The sequence below is a fragment of the Zingiber officinale genome, chromosome 2A (assembly GCF_018446385.1).
Source record: "Zingiber officinale cultivar Zhangliang chromosome 2A, Zo_v1.1, whole genome shotgun sequence".
NCBI classification, from domain to species: domain Eukaryota; kingdom Viridiplantae; phylum Streptophyta; class Magnoliopsida; order Zingiberales; family Zingiberaceae; genus Zingiber; species Zingiber officinale.
The window spans coordinates 147,855,164-147,877,345 of NC_055988.1; the positions used below are offsets into that span (position 1 = coordinate 147,855,164).

At 45.5% G+C, this 22,182-nt stretch overlaps 1 protein-coding gene across 8 annotated transcripts; it reads left to right on the top strand.

Annotated features, from left to right (window-relative positions):
• The first annotated feature begins 1,705 nt into the window (after positions 1-1,705).
• LOC122042586 (auxin response factor 2A-like) lies at positions 1,706-16,622 on the top strand. 8 transcript variants are annotated; one of them, XR_006129305.1, is made up of 3 exons: positions 1,745-2,088; positions 3,687-3,877; positions 3,987-4,144. XR_006129305.1 is itself a non-coding variant. In XM_042602763.1 (3 exons), exons 1-3 carry the CDS (start codon positions 2,276-2,278, stop codon positions 4,156-4,158), a joined length of 378 nt encoding a protein of 125 aa, XP_042458697.1. In that variant the 5' UTR covers positions 2,103-2,275; the 3' UTR covers positions 4,159-4,167. The 8 variants fall into 8 exon arrangements, 1 of the variants encoding a protein (XP_042458697.1); XR_006129306.1 differs by lacking the exons at positions 3,687-3,877; positions 3,987-4,144 and adding exons at positions 4,639-4,708; positions 16,307-16,608 and having other exon boundaries at positions 1,749-2,088; XR_006129308.1 differs by lacking the exons at positions 1,745-2,088; positions 3,687-3,877; positions 3,987-4,144 and adding exons at positions 2,103-2,290; positions 4,639-4,708; positions 16,307-16,613.
• The last annotated feature ends 5,560 nt before the right edge of the window (positions 16,623-22,182 follow it).

A 22,182-nucleotide genomic window follows, 5' to 3' on the forward strand; every position in this document is an offset into this window, starting at 1 on the left:
TACATAAGTTATAATCAAAACCCTAAGTTTGATTTCTCCCTTCTCCCGATTTCTTTCCATTTCCCTGATTCCTCTTCCTCTTTCCCCAATTTATCACCGCCGCCTCTCTCTCACATTGCCCTCTTGTCACTGGCCAAGTGAGAACCACCGCTGCCCTATCTCTTCCACTTCACTCCAAACCCTAGCCTTCCAATCCACCGGAGTTGATTACTCTCTGTCGCGGATCTGCTGCCCCTCTCATAAGAGCGTCTCTGCCATTGCAACCACCATAGGCATGCACTACAAGAAATTTTAGATTTAACCACACCTAATAGACAATAGTTTTTTGATAAACTGTTGTCTTTTTGCCATTTAACAACGGTTTTATTGAAAACCGTTGTTGTTCACTATAATTTTTTTTAAATGACAACGGTTTTTAAAAAACTGTTGTCTAATGTATGTCAAAGACAACAATTTTTAAAAAACTGTTGTCTAATGTATGTCAAAGATAACGGTTTTAAAAAACTGTTGTCTTTTAGCGTTGCTTACATGATAATATACAACAGTTTTATTAAACTGTTGTCTATTGAATGTTGTTGAATCCCAAAAAAATAATAATTTTTTTTAACTTCACGAAAAAAAACTCACGAACAAAGAGTTTTTTTGTTCGCGTGAGGCTAGGTCACCACTGTCGATTCCCCTTTCCCCTCCTTCCCAACCCGACGCTGATCCTCGCCGCCTATCGACGCCGCGATACTTCTTCTCCCCGCATACATAACCACCAGCCAAGAGTTACTCAACGTCGGCTGAAGCCTCATTGAGTTGTGCCTTGCTCCGATCAACGCCATAGCTGCCGTCGCCGAGCCCTAACTCTTCCCCGATGCCGAAGCCACGAGGAAATCGATCGCGCTAGCACTAAGCGTCCACCGCCAGCTAAGGCTCTTCTCCACTGATCACTGGAGTCCATCCGGAGATTTCTCTTCTCCTAGAGTCGCCGACCCTGCATTGGTGGATCTCCGGTTAAGAGGGGTTTGAACCCTAGATCTAACCTCCTGTGGCGCCTCTCTACACATCGCAGCTTCGACGATCGAACCAGGTTTGCTCTAACCGATCTTTACTCTAGTGTTGGCATTGCCCTATTCCTCTGTCCCAGCTCACCGCCACAATAACCTCCCGAGCCCTTGATAATTAGTATTTTGATACATTATTTCTACCCTTAATTTTCATGTTTTAATCCTTTCATATGATTAATTGTTGATTTTTATCATGTTTATTAAGTTGGATTTATATTATGAGTTTTGTTATAATTCTTCCTATTTTTATGGATTTCTACTTATAATTGTGCACTTTTATTTTCTAGGGATTGAGCTCAAGTTGATCCAAATTGAACCTAAAGACTTGAGTCAATGAGAAGTCCAATCTGAAGAAATTTGAGCCATTGGATCAAATCTGAAGCAAATTAAATGAAAGATTCAGATCTGATTAATTCTAACCGTTCATCAAGATCTGGTTGATTTTTCCCAATCTGTGTAGATCTGGCGTGATCAGAGCCGCTCATCTTGATCTAGCCATCCGGACCATTCAATGGGTTTCAGTTGATCTCGACCGTTCACTCAAATTTGATCTCAGCCACTCCTTCGGATCTGGGTTGATCAAGACCGTCGGATCGGATTTGGGGGAATAAATCCACAAAGCAAGCATTTCTGATGGGGGGCATCGTATCTTCTCCCGTTCGGCTCCTTCTCACGCGACTACCGTTTCTTCTCCTTCACCGACGGTCGGCGGCCACCTCCACTCAACCACCGCCGCCGGCCGGACACCATCTCCTTCCTTCTTCTATTCACACTGCAGCCAAGGAATTTTGCCTCTACCGCTCAGTCTTCTCTCTGTTCGCGACGTCCTCTGTGTTCGCGGCATTTCTTCCTCGCGCGGGCTAGGGTTCGCGACAGATTCAACAGGCGACTTCATTCCTCCGAGTTCTGAGTTCGAGCAGCAACATCTTCTCCAGATTTGGTCAGCACAGCAGACTTCAATTCCAGCACTACTTCCTTCATCCGGACCAGATTTGGCCAGTCACAGCTCCACCTTTTCTTCCACAGCAGTCTTCAAGTTCGATCAACAATTCTTCAACAGATCTGGACAGCTTTTGTTTGTTGCAGTTTCTTCACTTGATTCGAATTGATAGTGATGTTTCTTTTAGTTGATTGTTTGATGCTTGTATTGAGTTGTTCTCCCTTGTTTTAGATTTGCATGTACTCATGTCATTTCGATTTATGCTCATAAGGTGTTCGACAAAATGTTTCTTCCAACAGTAGGTTTAAATTGGTGCACTTTATTTCATTTAATGTTTGCTTGTCTTATCTTTTGCAATTGCTATAAGTTCTGTTCTTCATTTGAATGCAATTAGGCTAGGGTAGATTAGCTTTCTTTAATGCTCTAAGTTACATTCCATGCTTAGTTTCATTACATGCTTACTTTATGTTGTAATGTTTCTTCCAACAGTAGGTTTAAATTCGTGCACTTTATTTCACTTAATGTTTGCTTGTCTTATCTTTTGTAATTGCTATAAGTTTTGTTCTTCATTTGAATGCAATTAGGCTAGGGTAGATTAGCTTTCTTTAATGCTCTAAGTTACATTCCATGCTTAGTTTCATTACATGCTTACTTTATGTTGTCTTTAATTTCCTTGCAATCATAGTTTAAGTTAGACTAGGTTTTCTTATTTCCATCGTCTTTCATTTACTACGTAGGTTCATTTAATACTTTTCTCTTTCATTCCTTAGTTTAGTTCCGTTAATGGTGAAATTGTAGCGTAGAGTGACAATGCACTATAAGATCACTATTAATAGATAGATAGGATGTCTTTCATTAATTAGGATTAGGTTTCATACTTGCATTGCTCTTTTGTCCTTAGGTTTAATTTCTTACTTGTTTGTTATTTCATATCGTAGTTTAAAATTCAAAACCCAAACCCCCAGTTTCATATCAGAAATCCAAAAGTCATAACCAATCCTGAAGTTATCATCCTATCATTACATTCCTTGGGAGACGACCCGAGTCATCTCTATACTACTTTAGTGTAGAGGGGTTCGGTAACTTTAATTGTAATTTGATAAGCTCCCGTAGCACAACACTCGAGCTTATCAGCCCTCCGAGAGAGATATCAGATATGGCTCGAGGGTAAGTTGTTTTTAGTGCTAGATTTGTGTGGACTTGATTGTATACATTGTTTGGGATGTTGAGTTTGGTTGTGTGATCATTTATTACAGATCCGTCCGGCCAAAAAACATATGCCGCCTTCTCAACCGCCAGCCGCAACTCCCCCATCGCGCCCTCACCGAGAAGCACCCTGACGCCTCCTCCACCGACGGCGAAGATGATCCCCTCCACTTCTCTGTGACTGTTCAACAGTCTTTATGCTGCCTATGCTAGAACTGATAACTTCCATTAAAATCAAATGATTTCTCCCTTTTGCAATAACATCCATTTAGTTCTTCGCTTCTGACTGATTAATATCTTTCTAGTTTCTTTGTTTTTTGAATTTTGGTGTATATGCAAGATCCAATGATTTTAAATCACATTTTCAGATTTGACTTAATGTGTAGTGTCCATCTCCATTCAGTCCCTTAGTAGATCAAGAATGTCATGCTATAGAATGTACCTCTTTTTTATTGGAGAAGATGATTCTGTTTCCATTTTGATATTAGGTTCATAAGCAGGGTGTTGCACTTGGAAGATCTGTTGACTTGACAAAGTTTGATGGTTATGACCAATTGATCGAGGAGTTAGATCAGCTATTTGAATTCAAAGGAGAATTGATAGCTCCAAATAAAAATTGGATGATTGTATTTACTGATAATGAGGATGATATGATGCTTGTTGGAGATGACCCTTGGCAGTAAGCATGCTTCTACATTCCTAATGTTCTTCTCTTATGTATATATATCTTCCATTTTCTATGTATAAAGTGGATATATTGACAACTGGTGTTGTATAATTTTCTGTAGGGAATTTTGTGCTATGGTCCGTCAGATTTTTATATACCCAAAAGAGGAGGTCCAGAAGATGGATTCAAGTACCTTGAACCCAAAAAATGAAGATTGTCCTGATATGAAAGAGAATGTCAAGGAAACAAAAGGCAGTCAATCTGCATCATCATCTAATTCAAAAAACTCATAGGCTTCTCCTGCAATGTAAGTAGGAATCTCTTTTTGTTTAATATAAATTGCCGTGATAATCATTTTATCTCATCATTTCCCAGGTTATTGAGATGTTTTATTTGAAAACTATGATAGGTTAGGTCCTTCTCTATTAATTCGACATTTGAAAGATAACTCCAACAGTTAATCCCCGAGTACTTCATACTCATATTATAGCTAGTCAAGTATTTATGCAACATGTTATCTGTCAATGAAAATTAAACTGCATCCTTTGCAAGAAAGACTGACAACTAGAAAAATAGTTCAATATCGCTACTAGTATTTCTTGTTTGGAAATAGATTTAAGCGAGAAGTTTGCAGGCTGACGACATCTTTGCCATGTGCAATTCAATCTTTGTAGGATCTTGAAGTACAAACAAAGTGATTGTTTGTGCTTTATCTAAGTGATTGTTTGAACAGTTTTATACCATGCATCTTGACAATTAATATAATTTTGAAGATCACTATCAAGGAAGAATGTTCAAAGGAAAGTAAAGGCTAAGGAGAAGATCACGTAATTAACTACACGGGTAGGTTTTCGTAAGAATTCAACTTTTTCTTGATCTATTCTTATGTAGTCCATGGTACACATTTAAGATTTCGCTGTAGCTTATTTTCAGTATTCTAACATGTAAATTAATACACTTCTGTGGATGCTCTAAACAATCTAAGTTGTGATGGATTGATATCCCTTTATGTTCCAAACCTTTGTTTTTTTTTTTTTTGGAGCTTGTAATTTTCATTGCAAACAATACATATGGTGTATGAATTACATTCAGTCCAGTATAAACTTAGCACTTTCGCTTCAGAGGCAATTTATGGGTTTTATTCTACAATCATGTTTGCTAATTGATCAGATTGATTAAGAAGGGCGTTGGAGTAGCTTGGTAAATTTGTTTTGCTAGGTTATGATAAATTAGCATTCAGCAGAATAGATGTTTGGGTTTCTTCTTCAAATCACACAGTAATATTTCTCTTGTCATTGGTGAAACAATCAATCCACTCTCATTATAACTTCCACAACAGAAAATTTTATGTTATTTGCCTACTACCAATGCAGTTTAACTGATTTTACATTGACTGAACAAGGTTGATTTTATTTAGGTATCAAACTCTCCCATTTGTTTTAGATATTACATGTCTTGTTTGTTAATTTCTCCAAACCATTATGATCCGGTGGTAAGAGCCCGGGACCCCCTAACGAGGGGTCAACGCCACGTGGAGGTCAAAAGGCCAGGTGGTCCATCGAAGAAGGGTGAGCCGACCGGACTCAAGAGAAAAGGGCAAGCCGATCGGTCTGCCAGTAAACATTTAATAGTAAAAGGCACCCTGACAGGGATCGGGGTTCCGACGCTCAATGAAACAGTAAATAGTGACCGAGCGGAAGGCTAAGAGAAGGCAGGACGTAATGGAGGCGCCGCCCGGCCGGCGCAGGGAATTAAAGCCTTCTGGACGGCGCTCTTCGTCTAGCCAGCCGGATGGACGTCCTGGCCGGCGGTGGGTAAATAGGGACAGGAACATCTGCTGACAGCCGTCAAGTCGTATGTCTGAGCCATACTCCTAGTCTGACAACGGGGTGTCCTGTTGTCCCATCGAAGGCGTGATGGGACTGTTGCAGTATGGCGTCAGGTAAGCTTTCTGACACACACATACCGAGGTATGGGCTACGGACACGTACACGCCTCGGTGGGCGTGTAGAAGCTCTTTCACCGCTCTATATAAAGAGCCGCAGACTTCGCCGGAGGTACGCATTCAAGACCTTTGGAGCTATTCTTTCCACCATTTGCTTACCTGACTTGAGCGTCGGAGGGTCGCCGCTGGGAACCCCTTCCCGGCCCGACTTCTGTGCAGGTCCGCCGGAGCTTCGTACGACTAGCCGGAGGCCCACGTCATCGATTAGGAGAGCGTCACGTGCCCAGCGTCCATTGAGTCAGCGTTCGGACAAGATCAATTTAGCGCCGTCTGTGGGAACGCTCCTGCATCCGATCGGAAGCAATGGACGAGGCTGGACGACAACACATGGTGACGCTTTCGAACGAGGAACTCGACGCTCTGATCGAGATAAGGGCCGCCAAGCTCGTGGAGCAAAAACAGAAAGCCACAGCCGAGCGGCCGGAGCAGCAAGCAACATCAGCGTCTGGTGGTCGAGCGGAAGCACCACCAGCCACCGTTGCATTTCATCGAGCCCTATTCCGCACCCCTGAAGTCGTACTAGTTCATAGAGATAGGGGATCTTCTTCGGATGAGATGCCTAGACGAGATGACAGAAAGGGGAAAGCCCCCCAAGCGGACGCATCACCCGAGAGGATTAATCGTCAATTTTCAGAGGCTATTCTTAGATATCCTCTGCCGAAGCACTATGTGCCTCCGACGATCGGCGAGTATAATGGGACAACCGACCCAGATGATCATCTGGGTAAGTTCGATAACACAGCTACTCTCCATCAATACACAGATGGAGTAAAGTGCCGAGTTTTTCTTACCACTCTCTCGGGATCGGCTCAACGGTGGTTTCGGAGGTTGCCGGACGGATCCATCACAAGCTTCAAGGACTTCCGAACGGCCTTCCTCCACCATTTTGCAAGCAGCCGACGCTACCAGAAAACGAGCGTGAGCCTGTTCGCCATCAAGCAAGAAGCCCGTGAATCGCTTCGAGCTTACATCCAGTGATTCAACAAAGTGGCGATGGATATTCCAACGGCCACTTCGGAAACCATGATGGATGCCTTCACACAAGGCCTAGTGGATGGGGACTTCTTCCGCTCGCTCGTTCGGAAGCCGCCTCGAGACTATGACCATATGCTGCACCGAGCCAATGAGTGCATCAACGTGGAGGAGGCCCAAGCGGCTCGAAGAAAGGAAGCTCCGACTGATCGGGCTCGACCTACCGAGCGGAAGCCCCCCACCACTCAACCACCAAGAGGACCGAGGGCCGAAGCAATCCACTCCCCTCATGTGAGGTCCCACGTGCAAGAGGTAGATGCCGCCCGACCAAAGCCAAAGAAGAGATGGACCCCGATGTTCTGCTCCTTCCACCGGACGGATACACACAACACAAGGGATTGCCGAAGTCTTCCCTTCGTGACTCATCCCGTGCCCCGGAATGTCGGACGGCGGTCTCCCTCAGTCGACAGGCGACAGAGACCTAATGAAGCCGATCGGACGCGAGTTGATAGGCGACAGCCACAGACTCCCGATCGACATCGTTCTCCAAGGCAGGAGAATCGCCGAGCGTCCAGAGAACGGTCTCGACCGACCGCTCGGGAAGAGGAAAATAGAAGCAATACTTCCCGAGGCGAGATTAACGTTATTGCTGGCGGGCCGACCGGAGGAGATTCCAACCGAGCTAGGAAGGCAAGCGTCCGGCAGCTCCAGATCCATGCAGTCGGCTGTAGCCGAGAGCGGGCGAGCGGATCGGAAATCAGTTTCGGTCCAGGGGACTTGGAAGGAGTTGAAGTGCCCCACGACGACGCTCTGCTCATCAAAGCGGTAATAGCGAATTATACTATCCACCGCGTTTTTGTTGATACAGGGAGCTCGGTCAACATCATCTTCAAGAAAGCATTCGATCAGCTGCAAATTGACCGTGCCGAGCTGCTGCCCATGACAACCCCCCTCTATGGGTTCACGGGCAACGAAGTCCTGCCGGTCGGGCAAATCCGGCTAGCCATCTCACTGGGAGAAGAGCTGCTCAGGAGGACGAGGACAGTGAACTTCGTGGTGGTCGACTCTCCCTCGTCCTACAACGTCATTTTGGGACAACCGGCGCTCAGCGAATTCCGAGCGGTCGTCTCAACCTTCCATCAGAAGATCAAGTTCCCTATAGAGGACAAAGTGGGAGAAGTACGGGGAGATCAGCTAGCAGCTCGGCGATGCTACATCGAGATGGTCCGAGCAGAGGCCAACGCCGCTCGGAAGGCGCCCCGGATCGAGGTAAACGCCATCACTGAAAAGCCACCCTCTTTAATTTATGAAGAAAAAGAGGAAGTGCAAATTCACCCAACCCGATCGGAGGCCACGACTTTTATTGCGTCCGATCTGGAGGAGAAGCAGAAAGAGGAGCTGATCCAATGCCTCCGAAGAAATCATGATGTCTTGGTCTGGTCGACACATGAGCTGCCCGGAATTTCACCAAGTATAGCGCAGCATGAACTACACGTCCGACCGGACGCACGGCCCGTGAAGCAGAGAAAAAGAGATTTCAGCGCCGAGCAGAATGCCATCATCCGAGCGGAGGTGGAGAAACTCTTGGAGGCCGGCCATATCCGCGAGGTACAGTTCCCGAGCTGGTTGGCTAACGTAGTATTAGTCTCCAAGCCGGGCGACAAGTGGAGAGTATGCATAGATTTTCGGGATCTCAACAAAGCTTGCCCGAAAGACTTTTATCCTCTGCCTCGGATAGATCAGCTGGTGGACTCTACGGCCGGCTGTGAATTAATCTGTATGCTCGACGCCTACCAGGGCTATCACCAAGTGCCGCTCGCCCGTGAAGATCAAGAAAAAGTCAGCTTCGTGACAGCCGACGACACATATTGCTATAATGTGATGTCGTTCGGATTGAAGAATGCGGGGGCCACATATCAGCACTTGATGAATAAAGTATTCAGAGAGCAGATCGGGCGGAATCTAGAAGTTTATGTGGACGACATTCTCATCAAATCCGTCCGAGCGACCGATCTCTTCAAGGACATGGAAGAAACCTTCCGAACGCTACGCAAATATGGAGTCAAGCTAAATCCCCAGAAGTTCCTGTTCGGAGCAAAAGGAGGGCGTTTCTTGGGGTACATAGTGACCGAGCGGGGCATCGAAGCAAATCCCAGCAAGGTGAAAGCTCTACAAGATATGCCGCCTCCAAGAAATACGAGGGAAGTGCAGCGTTTGACCGGTCGGATAATCGCTCTGTCCAGATTCATCTCCAAAACCGCCGACCGGAGCCTTCCTTTTTTCAAAATCTTACGCAAGGCTACAAAATTTCACTGGGACGAAGAATGCGACCGGGCGTTCGAAGATTTAAAGGCATATCTGAATTCGCTCCCGGTATTAGCCAAGCCGACTATTGGTGAGCCACTTTGTATTTATCTATCCTCGACCGATCAGGCAATAGGCTCAGCACTGGTGAGGGCGAGCGGAGAAGAGCCTGTGTATTTCCTTAGTCACATTTTAAAAGATGCTGAATCTCGCTACACTAGGCTCGAAAAGCTAGCTTTTGCTCTGGTACTCGCCGCTCGGCGCCTTCGTCCATATTTCTTGGCGCATACACTATCATTGTCAAAACCAATAGTCCGCTTGGGCGTGTATTGCTGAATCCACAAGCGTCCGGACGGCTCATTAAATGGACGACGGAGTTAAGTGAATTTGACATCCAATACCAGCCCCGCTCGGCAATCAAAGCGCAGTCCTTGGCGGATTTTGTGACTGAAGTTCAGAATTCGGAGCCGGAAGCTATGTGGAGAATATATGTGGATGGGTCATCCACTCGGCTCGGAAGCGGGATTGGAATATTGTTGCTCTCCCCTCAAGAAGAAAAGATGCACTTATCCGTCCAGCTGGATTATAAAGCTACAAACAATGAAGCAGAATATGAGGCCCTCATAGCCGGCTTACAGGCCGCCCGGCATGTAGGAGCCGGTCGGGTAACGCTGCACTCGGATTCACAGTTGGCCGCTCAGCAGCTCTTTGGTACCTTCGAAATCAATAATGCTCGGCTCAAGCTCTACGCTGAAGCCTTCAAGAAGCTCAAAGCCGATTTTAGAGAAGTTATTGTCCAGAAGATACCCAGAGCAGAAAATCAAGCAACTGATGAGTTAGCCAAACTAGCTAGCTCAATAACGCCGGTCGCCATTCAGCAGCCAATTGAAAAAGTACTGTTGGTAGCGCACGTCGACCGGATGGAAGGCCTCACATTTCCAAGCGACTGGCGGGCACCCATCATAGAGTTCCTCCGCTCGGGCGCCACACCATCCAATGAGTATGAAGCACAACTGCTAAGGAGAGCCGGTCGGTTCGCACTCATCGGCGATCAGCTTTACAAAAAGGCTTTCTCACGCCCGTTGTTGAAATGCGTGAGATCGGAGGACTCGGCTTACATCCTCCAAGAAGTACATCAAGGATTGTGCGGAGGACATCTGGGCGGACGAGCATTAGCTAAGAAGATCCTGCTAGCTGGATACTTTTGGCCGACTTTACAAGCAGACGCTGCTCGGACCGTGTCGACGTGCCTCTCATGCCAGAAGTACCATAACTTCAACCACCGACCGGCAGAGGAAATGAAGGCGTCAACGGTCTCATGTCCGTTCGACCAGTGGGGAATGGATATCGTTGGTCCATTCCCTATGGCGACCGGACAGAGGAAGTCTCTACTAGTGGCGGTCGATTATTTTTCCAAGTGGGTGGAAGCCGAGCCGCTAGCCAGGATCACCGAACAAATGGTCAAAAAATTCATATGGCAACACATCATCTGTCGGTTCGGCATCCCTCGCCGATTGGTTTCCGACAATGGGCGGCAATTCACAGGAAAGATACTCGAAGATTGGTGCCAAAGCTATGGCATCGAGCAACACTTCACGTCCGTGGCCTATCCCCAAAGTAACGGTCAAGCCGAGGTAGCCAATCGGGAAATTCTTCGCATTCTGCGCGCTCGGCTCGATCACTTGGGAGGAAGTTGGGCAGATGAAGTGTCGGGCGTCTTATGGGCCATCCGAACGACTCCAAAGGAAGGGCCGGGCGTCACGCCTTTCCACCTGGTGTATGGCGGCGAAGCGGTCATTCCTGTTGAAGTTGGCGTCGAATCCGCTCGGATCCAAAATTATGATGAGGACAACGCCGAGCGGAGGAACATGGAGCTGGATCTGGTCGAAGAAGAAAGAGTCAAGGCGTCCGTCCGGCTGATGATGTACCGGCAACGGATGAAGCAAAATTACAATCGCCGTGTAATCCCCAGATCATTCCAGGTCGGCGATCTTGTCTGGAAGAAAGTCAAGCCGGTCGGTGATGTCGGCAAACTGGAGGCACCGTGGGCGGGCCCCTTCAAGGTTATTGAAAAGCTCCGCTCGGGCGCATATTATTTAGAGGATGAAGACGGGCGACAGCTGGATCGACCGTGGAGTGCAAATCATCTCCAGCCTTATCGAGCTGGATGAAAGGTGCACGAATGTAACTCATTTTTGTGTATATGCTAGTCGCCCGTGTCCTTGTAATGCAGGAAGCGAAATTAATTTAAAGGATGGCCAAGGGTTACACCGATTGGCAGTATCGAAGTTAGCCGTAAAGGCCGTCGAGCTCCGACGTTAAATATCGAGATACGAGCCGGCGTCTATAAACGTCCGAGCGGAAGACCATCGAGCTCCGACGTTAAATATCGAGAGACGAGCCGGCGTCTATAAACGTCCGAGCGGAAGACCGTCGAGCTCCGACGTTAAATATCGAGAGACGAGCCGGCGTCTATAAACGTCCGAGCGGAAGACCGTCGAGCTCCGACGTTAAATATCGAGAGACGAGCCGGCGGCTATAAACGTCCGAGCGGAAGGCCGTCGAGCTCCGACGTTAAATATCGAGAGACGAGCCGGCGTCTATAAACGTCCGAGCGGAAGGCCGTCGAGCTCCGACGTTAAATATCGAGAGACGAGCCGGCGTCTATAAACCCTCCGAGCGGAAGACCGTCGAGCTCCGACGTTAAATATCGAGAGACGAGCCGGCGTCTATAAACGTCCGAGCGGAAGACCGTCGAGCTCCGACGTTAAATATCGAGAGACGAGCCGGCGTCTATAAACGTCCGAGCGGAAGGCCGTCGAGCTCCGACGTTAAATATCGAGAGACGAGCCGGCGTCTATAACCGTCCGAGCGGAAGACCGTCGAGCTCCGACGTTAAATATCGAGAGACGAGCCGGCGTCTATAAACATCCGAGCGGATAGCCATCCACGTGATACATTCCGGCGGTAAGAGCCGACCGTCGACAGAGCCTGTTCTTTAAGGCCAACATACGGCCGAGCGGCTCGCTTAGCAAAAATATATGGAAAACCCCTTTAAGGATGTGAGCACGTGAACGAGTGACGTTCGCGCGCCGTGCGGCTACGCAGTCGGCGAAAAACGTTTTTTGGAAGACAAACGGCTTGAGTCCATGTTAGAGCGTAAAGCCGAGCGGAGGAGTTTCAAAGAACACTTAAGTTATGACGAGAGAAAAATTTCTTGCCAAAACGAAAGTTGAAGGAAAGGAAAAGATTATCTATTAAACACAGGGCTAACCAAAAAAGTTACAGCAAAAATAAGTTGGGTCGAACGGTGGGGATACAAAAAAGTTCATAAGAAACACTCCTCATGCGTCGAAATCAAAAAGAGCATCAGGGATGGCGCCCATCACGGTCGCGAGGTCCTCGGGAGGGATGGTCAGCTCGGCGGGCAGGTGGCCTTTGGCCTTCAAGTGATCCACAGCCGCCTTGATCGCCTCTTCAAAGGTGAGGGAGATCTTGTCAGTAAATTTCTCCCCAAAGGCGTCCGAGCGGACAAACGCCTGCCTCACTTCGTCAGAGCGAGCCGACTCCCCCTCTTGATACTCTTTGAGCTCGGCGTGGGCAGCGTCGCTGGCAGCTTGGAGATCCTTCAAATCTCCATCAAATCTTTGAAGATCGGCCGAGCGGCTCTCCTTCTCGGTGGCCAGAAGGGCGTCCAGATCCTTGATGCGCTGCTCCAGCCCTCTGATCTCCACCTTCATTCGATCCATGTCATCGATGGCCTGTCGCTTCCGAGTGATCGCCGTCTTGATCTCCTTATCTCGTTGTTTGACCATCGCTTCGAGCCGAACGACCTTGCTCGCCAGATCGGAAGCCCGTTTCCGTTCGGCTTCCAGTGATTTTTTTGCCTGCTCCAAAGCGGCCGTCGATTGTCGGTTGTCCCTGACAGCTTTAAGTTTTTTCAATTCATCCTCCAGCTCGGCCAACCGATTGCTAACGGCAATTTGCTTCACCCAGTTCTACGAGCAAAAGTGAATAGGTTAAAAACTTAATTCAAATGCACGAACAAAGAAAAAGAGCATACCCCGATGGCCTGTTGAAGGTTGCTGTCGCCGAGCTGCCCGGGGTTCATCGCTTTTATTCGGCGCCGAGCGTCCTCCCAAGCTTTTGCGAGAGGGCCCGTCAAGGTGATCTGCTGCTCGGGGACCACTGGCCGATCAGCAGCAACCATGTATTCCTCTAAGGGGAGGCGCAGAACGGTTTTAATTAAATTCGAGCTGCTCGGCTCGCCCTGAGAAGCATCGGCCTTACCAAATGGCCCACCGGTGGACGAGGAAGGAAGCTCGCCCAGGCGCCTGATACGACGCAGAGTTCTTGAAGGGCTGGACGGCGGAACCTCAGAGCTTGCCCTCGGAGAGCCATGTGGGGTCGGGGTACTCTCTAGGGAAACCGTCCCAGACAACATCGGAGCATCCGCGCCCCGCTCGGGCTGTGGCTCATCAAGTGGAATTGAGGCAGAGGCAGATTCCGGTCGTCGACGCTTCCGAGTGAGTAGCGGAACATCATCGGCCGAACGACCTTCCACCTCGGCTTGGGTAGAAGGTTCTGTGCCGCCCGCTGCCTCGTCGTGAGAAGTAGTAGCTGCTAAGGCTTCAGGGGCATCCTGGGTCCCCTCGCCTGATTCGCCGGTCGGATCGGCTAGATCAAGGCCCCGCTCGACGACCTCCTTGTTCTTCGCCGCCTCAATCTGAGCGGCTTTCAATTTGAGCTTCTCGGTCGCCTTAGCACGCCACATAACTTCAGCTGCAGAAACAAAGATTAAATCAATTAGAACAAAAGAAAAAGGAGGGATGAGAAGCGCTTACTCATGCTGCAAGGCAGATCGGCTGGGGTGGAAGACAGTCCGAATATATACATTACTCCTGGGAGGAGCAGCTTGTCAATGTGGTAGCGCTGACCCACCAGCCGCTCGGCCGCATGAAGGTAGGCCGCATCAGCTCTAAATTTGCCGAGCTCCGGTTGCGCCGGCATCGCCGTCTGCCACTTGGTACGAAAAGTTGGCAGCTCGGGAAAACGCACATAGAAAAAGTGCTCCTTCCAATGCTTGTTGGAGCTTGGCATATTATCAAAAAGGATGAAACCTATCCTAGATTGGAAAATAAAGGTACCCCACTCGGCTTGCTTGGGATAAAAAAAGTAGTGAAAAATCTTAGGATCGAGGGGGATGTTGTTCAGTTTAAAAAGGACTATCACTCCGCTCAGCAGCCTAATGGAGTTAGGGACTACCTGGTCGAGCGGAATGCGAAAATAATTGCAGATTTGTAAGAAGAACTCGTGGGGTGGGAAGCGTAGCCCGGCCAAAAATTGGTCTCGGAAGAATAAGACAGTGCCGGGCGGTGGTTCATTAGGTCGATCGGCCGGTGTGGCTAACACTATTTGGTGGTCGGTCGGCAGATCATAAGTTCGAGTGAGGCACAGGGCGTCCTCCTCGTCGAACCGGCTTTCCATGGTCGAATACCAAAGACCCGGAGCACCGCCGGTCGGCTGTGAGGTATTGGTCATGGTATGAGGCCAGGGATCGACGTGTGATGGAAGGAAGGAGAAATAAAACCAGGAAAGAGTGCGGGATGATAAAGGAAATAGCTAATAGAGAGAAAAAAAGGAGAGGCAGCAAGGAAAAGAAATCCTTACGGGTAAAGAAGATGATCGAAGGGAGGCTGTCGAGTCGTCGGAGAGCTGAAACGCAAGGTCGCCGGAAAAAAGGAACAGAGGGATGGCTGGAGACGATAATGTTGAAATGCGGCGAAGAGCTGGGGTCGGGAGCTTTATAAGGGCGGCCGCGATCAATTTACACCGTCCGATCCAGGTCATCGATAACGAGGTCATCATCCAGCCGTGCATTTCAAACAGCGGATGTCCCATCGGAAGTGACGTCACCGCCATACTCTGACAAACGCACGATTGCCACGTGTCAGCAGGATACTGGCCGCATTTAATGAGGTTCCCTTACCGCGCGCAACGCACGTGATGGGTAGTAGGGGAGAGCATCGGACATGGATTCCCAGAGAACATAAGTCACGGACAAGATACCGCCGAACGGATGAGTATCCCTAGGCCTGGCCGAGCGGCCTAATGCAGTTATCATTGCTCAGTCAGATCGGCAGTCCAGTTAGTCGGACTTCGCCTCCTTCGACTAGACTCGAGGGGAAGGCAAGTGATCCGGTGGTAAGAGCCCGGGACCCCCTAACGAGGGGTCAACGCCACGTGGAGGTCAAAAGGCCAGGTGGTCCGTCGAAGAAGGGTGAGCCGATCGGACTCAGGAGAAAAGGGCAAGCCGATCGGTCTGCCAGTAAACATTTAATAGTAAAAGGCACCCTGACAGGGATCGGGGTTCCGACGCTCAATGAAACAGTAAATAGTGACCGAGCGGAAGGCTAAGAGAAGGCAGGACGTAATGGAGGCGCCGCCCGGCTGGCGCAGGGAATTAAAGCCTTCCGGACGGCGCTCTTCGTCTAGCCGGCCGGATGGACGTCCTGGCCGGCGGTGGGTAAATAGGGATAGGAACATCTGCTGACAGCCGTCAAGTCGTATGTCTGAGCCATACTCCTAGTCTGACAACGGGGTGTCCTGTTGTCCCATCGAAGGCGTGATGGGACTGTTGCAGTATGGCGTCAGGTAAGCTTTCTGACACACACATACCGAGGTATGGGCTGCGGACACGTACACGCCTCAGTGGGCGTGTAGAAGCTCTTTCACCGCTCTATATAAAGAGCCGCAGACTTCGCCGGAGGTACGCATTCAAGACCTTTGGAGCTATTCTTTCCACCATTTGCTTACCTGACTTGAGCGTCGGAGGGTCGCCGCTGGGAACCCCTTCCCGGCCCGACTTCTGTGCAGGTCCGCCGGAGCTTCGTACGACTAGCTGGATGCCCACGTCATCGATTAGGAGAGCGTCACGTGCCCAGCGTCCGTTGAGTCAACGTTCGGACAGGATCACATTATTTCTCAATTTGTTAACAAGGAAACTTATGTTAGCATAGTCATGATCAGAGCCTAGTTATAGTTTACAATTATATGAGTGTTATTGATTAACTGTTCTGTCCTTTCTTCTGGTTCTTTTTTTTTTTATTAATTTGTGCACTCATTTAGATGGTTTATTATTCTTGTTGTGATGAATTCAGGTCTAGTGAAAATACTGAAGAAGTATGACAAGAGAACAGGAGCACTTATCAGGCAGCCCTTCATCGAAAAGGTGCTGCAGTAGCCATTCTTTACAACTGATCTCCTATATATACAAACTCGTGAAGGAGTGTGTGGCTATGCTCGACCACCTCTTCCCCAGCAACAACCTGTCAATTTCAGCAGAATGCAACGGACAAAATGGAGTGCCAAAGCCGACACAATCAGGTGGGAGGGTTCCGGAGTTGGAGGAGATTAAATATATGCAGAGCTTATACATGAAGAGCACCGTAGCAGCGCTGCGGTCCTTGAAACAGATTAGGAGTAAAAGTTCAACAGTCAAAATAGATTAGAAAATCTCATGTTATATTGTTCTACCTTTATTTTAATAGTGTTATCATTTTGTTGGTTGCTTATGAAATTTTGTTGGTTGCTTATGAAATTTCTTCAGAATGTTATAGATATTATTTTTGAATGTTAGAAAATTGTATATTAAATTTTATTTTGAAATTTAGCATTTTGAATGATTTATAATATTGAAAAATTGTGTATTATTATTTTTTTTATTTTTTATCTAAAAAAGACAACGGTTTTTCACCGTTGTCGTAGATAGTTTAAAACTGTTGTTGAAGACCCTGTTATTAAAGGTAGACGCTCAAAGACAACGGTGAAAAACTGTTGTCTTTGAAGGAAAAGACAACGGTTTTTCACCGTTGTAAAACTGTTGTCTTTGCCTTCAAAGACAACAGTTAAAAACTGTTGTCTTTGGGCACCCCTTTTAACAACACGGCCTTTAACAACAGTCCGAAAGGGGCTACGACAACGATGAAAAACCGTTGTTGTTAGGCTTTTTTCTTGTAGTGATGAAACGTTATTGTGCTCACTTCTATGTTGTCACCGTGAGCATATCTCAATGCTCACTATTGCCCGAGCCCTTTTCGTCGCCACTGTTCCAGTGGAGTAGATGCCCCTTCTCCTGTTTGTATGACTACCATACTAGTCCATGGCCAGCCACTTACAACCGTAATCCTCTCTATAGCCACCCCAGCCATTCCATAGTTGTTGCTAGCTCCATTGATACTTAGGCAAGCTATAGGGTTTTCCGCCTGAACGTTGGAGCTACCATAGGAGAAGGAATTGTTGTTTTGCTATCCATGAAGGTAAATTTGGGATTAGATCAAATTTGCTAAGTTTGTTAACATGAATCTGAACATTTATTTGGTTCATTGTTGGATCAATTAAGTGTTTATTAGATTAACAAGCTAATTGGGGGTGTTAACTGATAATGAGCATTTTTATTGGTTGTTTTGGCTCTTAAACTTAGCATTTTTACCTTCTCACATGTTTAATATTGTGTTTATGTTATGTTTTGTGAGTAGGATTTATTTTGGACTTAAATATAAATTTCCTACAAATTATGGAGTTTAATCTCATATTTTTTCAATGCGGTTTTGTAGGAAATCGAAAGAGTCATGGATTAGGATCGAGCCGGATCGAATTTGGCTTGATTTAGAGGTCAAATGGAGGAGATCAAGCTAAATTAATATGAACCGTTGATCAAAATCTAGTGAGATCCTGCCCCTTCAGTCAAATCAAGTGATCCAGCCCTTCATCCTCATTGAAAGCGATCTGGATTATTCATAGAGATCATCCTCATCTAAAGAAGTCAAGCTCCAATTCAAAACCAATCCAATGGCCCATTCCTCAAGCCTACACTTCTAAGCCCACTCTTAAAGCCCAATTTCTCTTCTCTTAATGAATCCGGATTCAATCTCTAATGAACCTATTATTCCAACCCAAACCTGGTCCACTAAGAATCCAGCCCTCTTCTTCCCGACATCTTCTCATTCGCGTTTTTCCTCTTCTGCTAGGGCTCGCGACCACCGGCAGCATCCCCTTTCTCCTCTCTTCTTCCTCACCACCGGTCGGCGGCTACTCTTCTCTTCCCTTGCCGCCGGCCGGATCTCCATAGCCATTCCCTTTCTGTCCGCGTCTCTGCCTCGTTATTCCTTCCTCGCGTCGGCTAGGGCACGCGAAAACTCTCACCACCGACCACCTCTCCTTTCTTCTCTATTCTTTCTCCGGCCGGCGGCTTCTTCCCTTACCTTCACTGTCGCCGGTCGGACCTTCCCAGCTCACAACTTCTTCCTCCGTGATCTGCTCCAATTGGCAACGGACGGCGCAGCTCCGACGACTCCTGTGAGCGGCAGTGATTTCATCAAGAGGAAGGTGTTCCTTTCTCCATTCTTTCCGCTGTGGAGATCCCTTACAGACGGCGTTCTGAAAGTAGAGACTACATAGAGGAAGCTGGCTAGTTCATTCTCTCCAGCGAGCTTCTCCTCAGCTTCATCACTGATGTTGCTGGGTCTTCTGGTGATGGCGTTCCGGATGCAGAAGGTTCCATCTCAGTGCATACTCCAATTCCAACAGAAGCACTCCAATTCCGGCAGATCACTCAAGCAAGCTGGTCGTGAGCAGGGGCAGTCATTGTGTTGCAGTCCACCGGTGTTGGCATTCCAAATCTGGGCCTCCGGTAGTCAATCGGTGTATGACCACGGAGGAGTGGATTTGATTGATTTACTTAGAGGGTGTTTGGTTTAGGGAAATAGGAGTGGGGAATGAGAATGAGAATAATTGATTGTCATTGTTAATGTTTGGATTATGGGAATAGGAATACAAATAAGGGAATGAATCTTTGAAATTGGGTAATAGCTTATTCTCATGTACCTTCAATGAGTCATTATCCCATTTTCATCAATCAAAATATTCCCTTATTCTAAAAATACCCTTGACCTAAAATTAAAATTTTCTCCCTTAATATCAAATATCAAAATATATTTATTTATTTTTTCTTTCGTATCACTTCTCTCTCCTTGTTCTCTCTCATCATATTTTCTCTCTCGTCATATTTTCACACACTTTCTCTCTCCTTAATCTCTCCTATCACATTCTTTTTTTCTCATTATACTTTCTCTCTCATCATATTTTCTCTCTCCTCAATCTCTTCCATCGCACTCTTTTCCTTTTTTTTTTTTCTCATCATACTTTCTCTCTCATCATACTTTCTCACTCCTCAATCTCTCCCATCATACTCTCTTTTCTCTTTTTTTCTTATCACACTTTCACTCTCATCACATTTTTTTCTCTCCTCAATCTCTTTTGTCACACTCCCTCCTTTTTTTTCTCAACACACTTTCTCTCTCATTCTACTTTCTCTCTCCTCAATATCTCCCATCACACTCACTATTCTCTTTTTTTCTCATCACACTTTCTCTATCATCTTACTTTCTCTCTCATCGAACTTTCTCTCCTCAATCTCTCTCATCACACTCTCTCTCCTCATTTTTTCTCATTACATTTTCTCTCTCTTCACCCTCACCCATCATACTTTCTCTCACATCATATTTTCTCTCTCATCTTCTCTCACCATCTCTCTCTTATCACACTCTCTATTTCTCAATTTTTTTATCGTACTTTCTCTCTCTTCATTCATTGTCATCACACTTTCTCTCTCATCATACTTTCTTACTTTCTCTCTCATCATTCTCTTTCATCATATTTTTCTCTCACATTCATCTTTTTCTCATATATAATTTTTTCTCTTATTTTCCTTTAAGGATAAAAAAGGAAATTTTGATTTATTCCGATAGAAAATATGCAACTAACCAAACATTGCTTTTAAGAGTGATATCCATGCTCATACTCATTCCCATTCCACAATATAATGATTCTCATTCCGATTCCTATTCATAGAAATGAACCAAATGCCCCCTTAGTTTGTTTCCATGTTTAATTTGTTAGTCTTTGTTCTTATGCATTTTCGATATTGTAGTTAATGTTTTGATTCATGCTGCGTAGTTGTTAGTTTACATTCATGTTAATTGTTTAAGGTTAATGTAGTTTACTTTCTTGCTTAATTAGGTTGTTATGTTTGTTATTGCTTCTAAGATTGATAGATTGCACTTTATTTAGTTTCATATTCTGTTTAGTTCCATTTATGTATGATTGTTGATCTTGTATCATAGGGTGACAATAGGGCTGTAAATGAACCAAGCGTTCGTGAACAAGCTTGGTGTTCGGCTTGGTAAGAGCTTGTTTATGTTCGTTCAATATACACAAGATTGATTAAACAAACAAGCTTGAACAGCTCGTTAAGCTAAACAAACAAGCTTGAACACATATGTGTTCAGCTCGTTAACGTTCGTGAACAACGTTCGTGAACAACGTTCGTGAACAATGTTCACGAACCATATTCATTAATAAAACTCTTTTCAATATGCTAAATAAATAATAAAATAAAATAAAATAAATAAATAAATTTAAATTTCCAAGCTCAATAACCAATCAAATAACTAAAAGTTTCAAACAATCAAACAAGCTTGAATTGAAAGCTCGATAACATCTAAATGAACCAAGCTCAAGCCAAGCTCGAACCAAGCTCAAGCCAAGCTTGAATTAAGAGCTTGATAACATCTAAACGAACCAAGCTCAAGCCAAGCTTCAAACAAGCTCAAGCTCATAAAAAATAAACCAAGCCAAGCTTGAACACTCATTTCAAAAGCTTGGTTCATTTTAAGCTCGGCTCGGCTCGGCTCGGTTACCTTATCAAATAAGCTTGAACACCCCAAAGCTTGGCTCGGCTCGGCTCGTTTACAGCCCTAGGTGACAATGTGGTACAAGTATAGCTTTTATGCATAATTAGGTTTTGTTTAATTGTTGTTAAGTTGTTTAGTTATTTGTCTTTGTTTATCTGTTATTTTCTTTATGAATGTTTCTTGGATCCTCATAGTGTAGAGTGACACTGCATTGTGAGTTCATATTTGTTGTTTAGTTAGGATTTCCTTATTTGCATTAGGTGTAGAAATTCCAAAATAAAACCCCATTATTCGATTTCGTCTGAGAGCAAACGTCTTATCACTGTTTCGACGTGAGAGACGACCTGGTCCTCTACTATACTACCTTAGTGTAGGTTAATGGGGTTCGATTGAAGTGAAATTAATAAATTTGATGTGAGCAAGTGATAGTTGCGCCGCATCATTAACCTCAAGGATTGAGATTTGAAATGGAAGGTAATGGATATGAATGAAATGAAGGTTAATTGGTTGATTGTTTAGATTGATTAATTCATGTTTATAGGCCAATGTAATTAGATTAACTCGGGTAATTAAATTTGATCAATGTTAATTATGTTTATCTCAATTTGGTGGATTAGATTGAAATAGTGATAACATTGCACCCTTGCATCAGTGTTTCTACCAAGATTAGACCCATATTTTATAGAGTTTCAAAATGTTTTACGAATCAAGAATCAAACCCATCAACAACTTGATACACAATGCATTTAATTATTTTGGGTTCAAAAAATGTTTTGTATGTTTAAAATACTGTTTAGTTTTTTGTAAGTTATTTGCACCTAACCTGGTTATTCGAGATTATTGAGTTTGGTCATTTGATTATGTTCTAGTCTACTATTCGAGACTTGAAGACTCATCTAGTATGCTGTTCAAGACTTGAAGACTCAGTTGAGATCGTCGTCAATGCAGGTATGATTCATAAGCATATGCCTTTTCTATATAAACTAAGTTAGCTATCAATTTTGGATAATGCGTGTGCTATTGATCCGTCTTTTTTTCCCCCTAAAAATTCATCAATTGTTAATTGTCCTACCACTTCATAAGATGCACTGTATTTCCAATAATAATTTTTTGAAGTACCTTGGTCAAGTGTCATTCTGCATTGATCCTTTTTTCTCATTATCAGCAAACTTGCAAATAGTAAAGTTATCACATACTTAGATTTACATCAAGTAATCTGCTAGGGAATCTTAACATAACTAGTTCATTCAGACAGTGATAAATGAATGGTTATTATCACAACA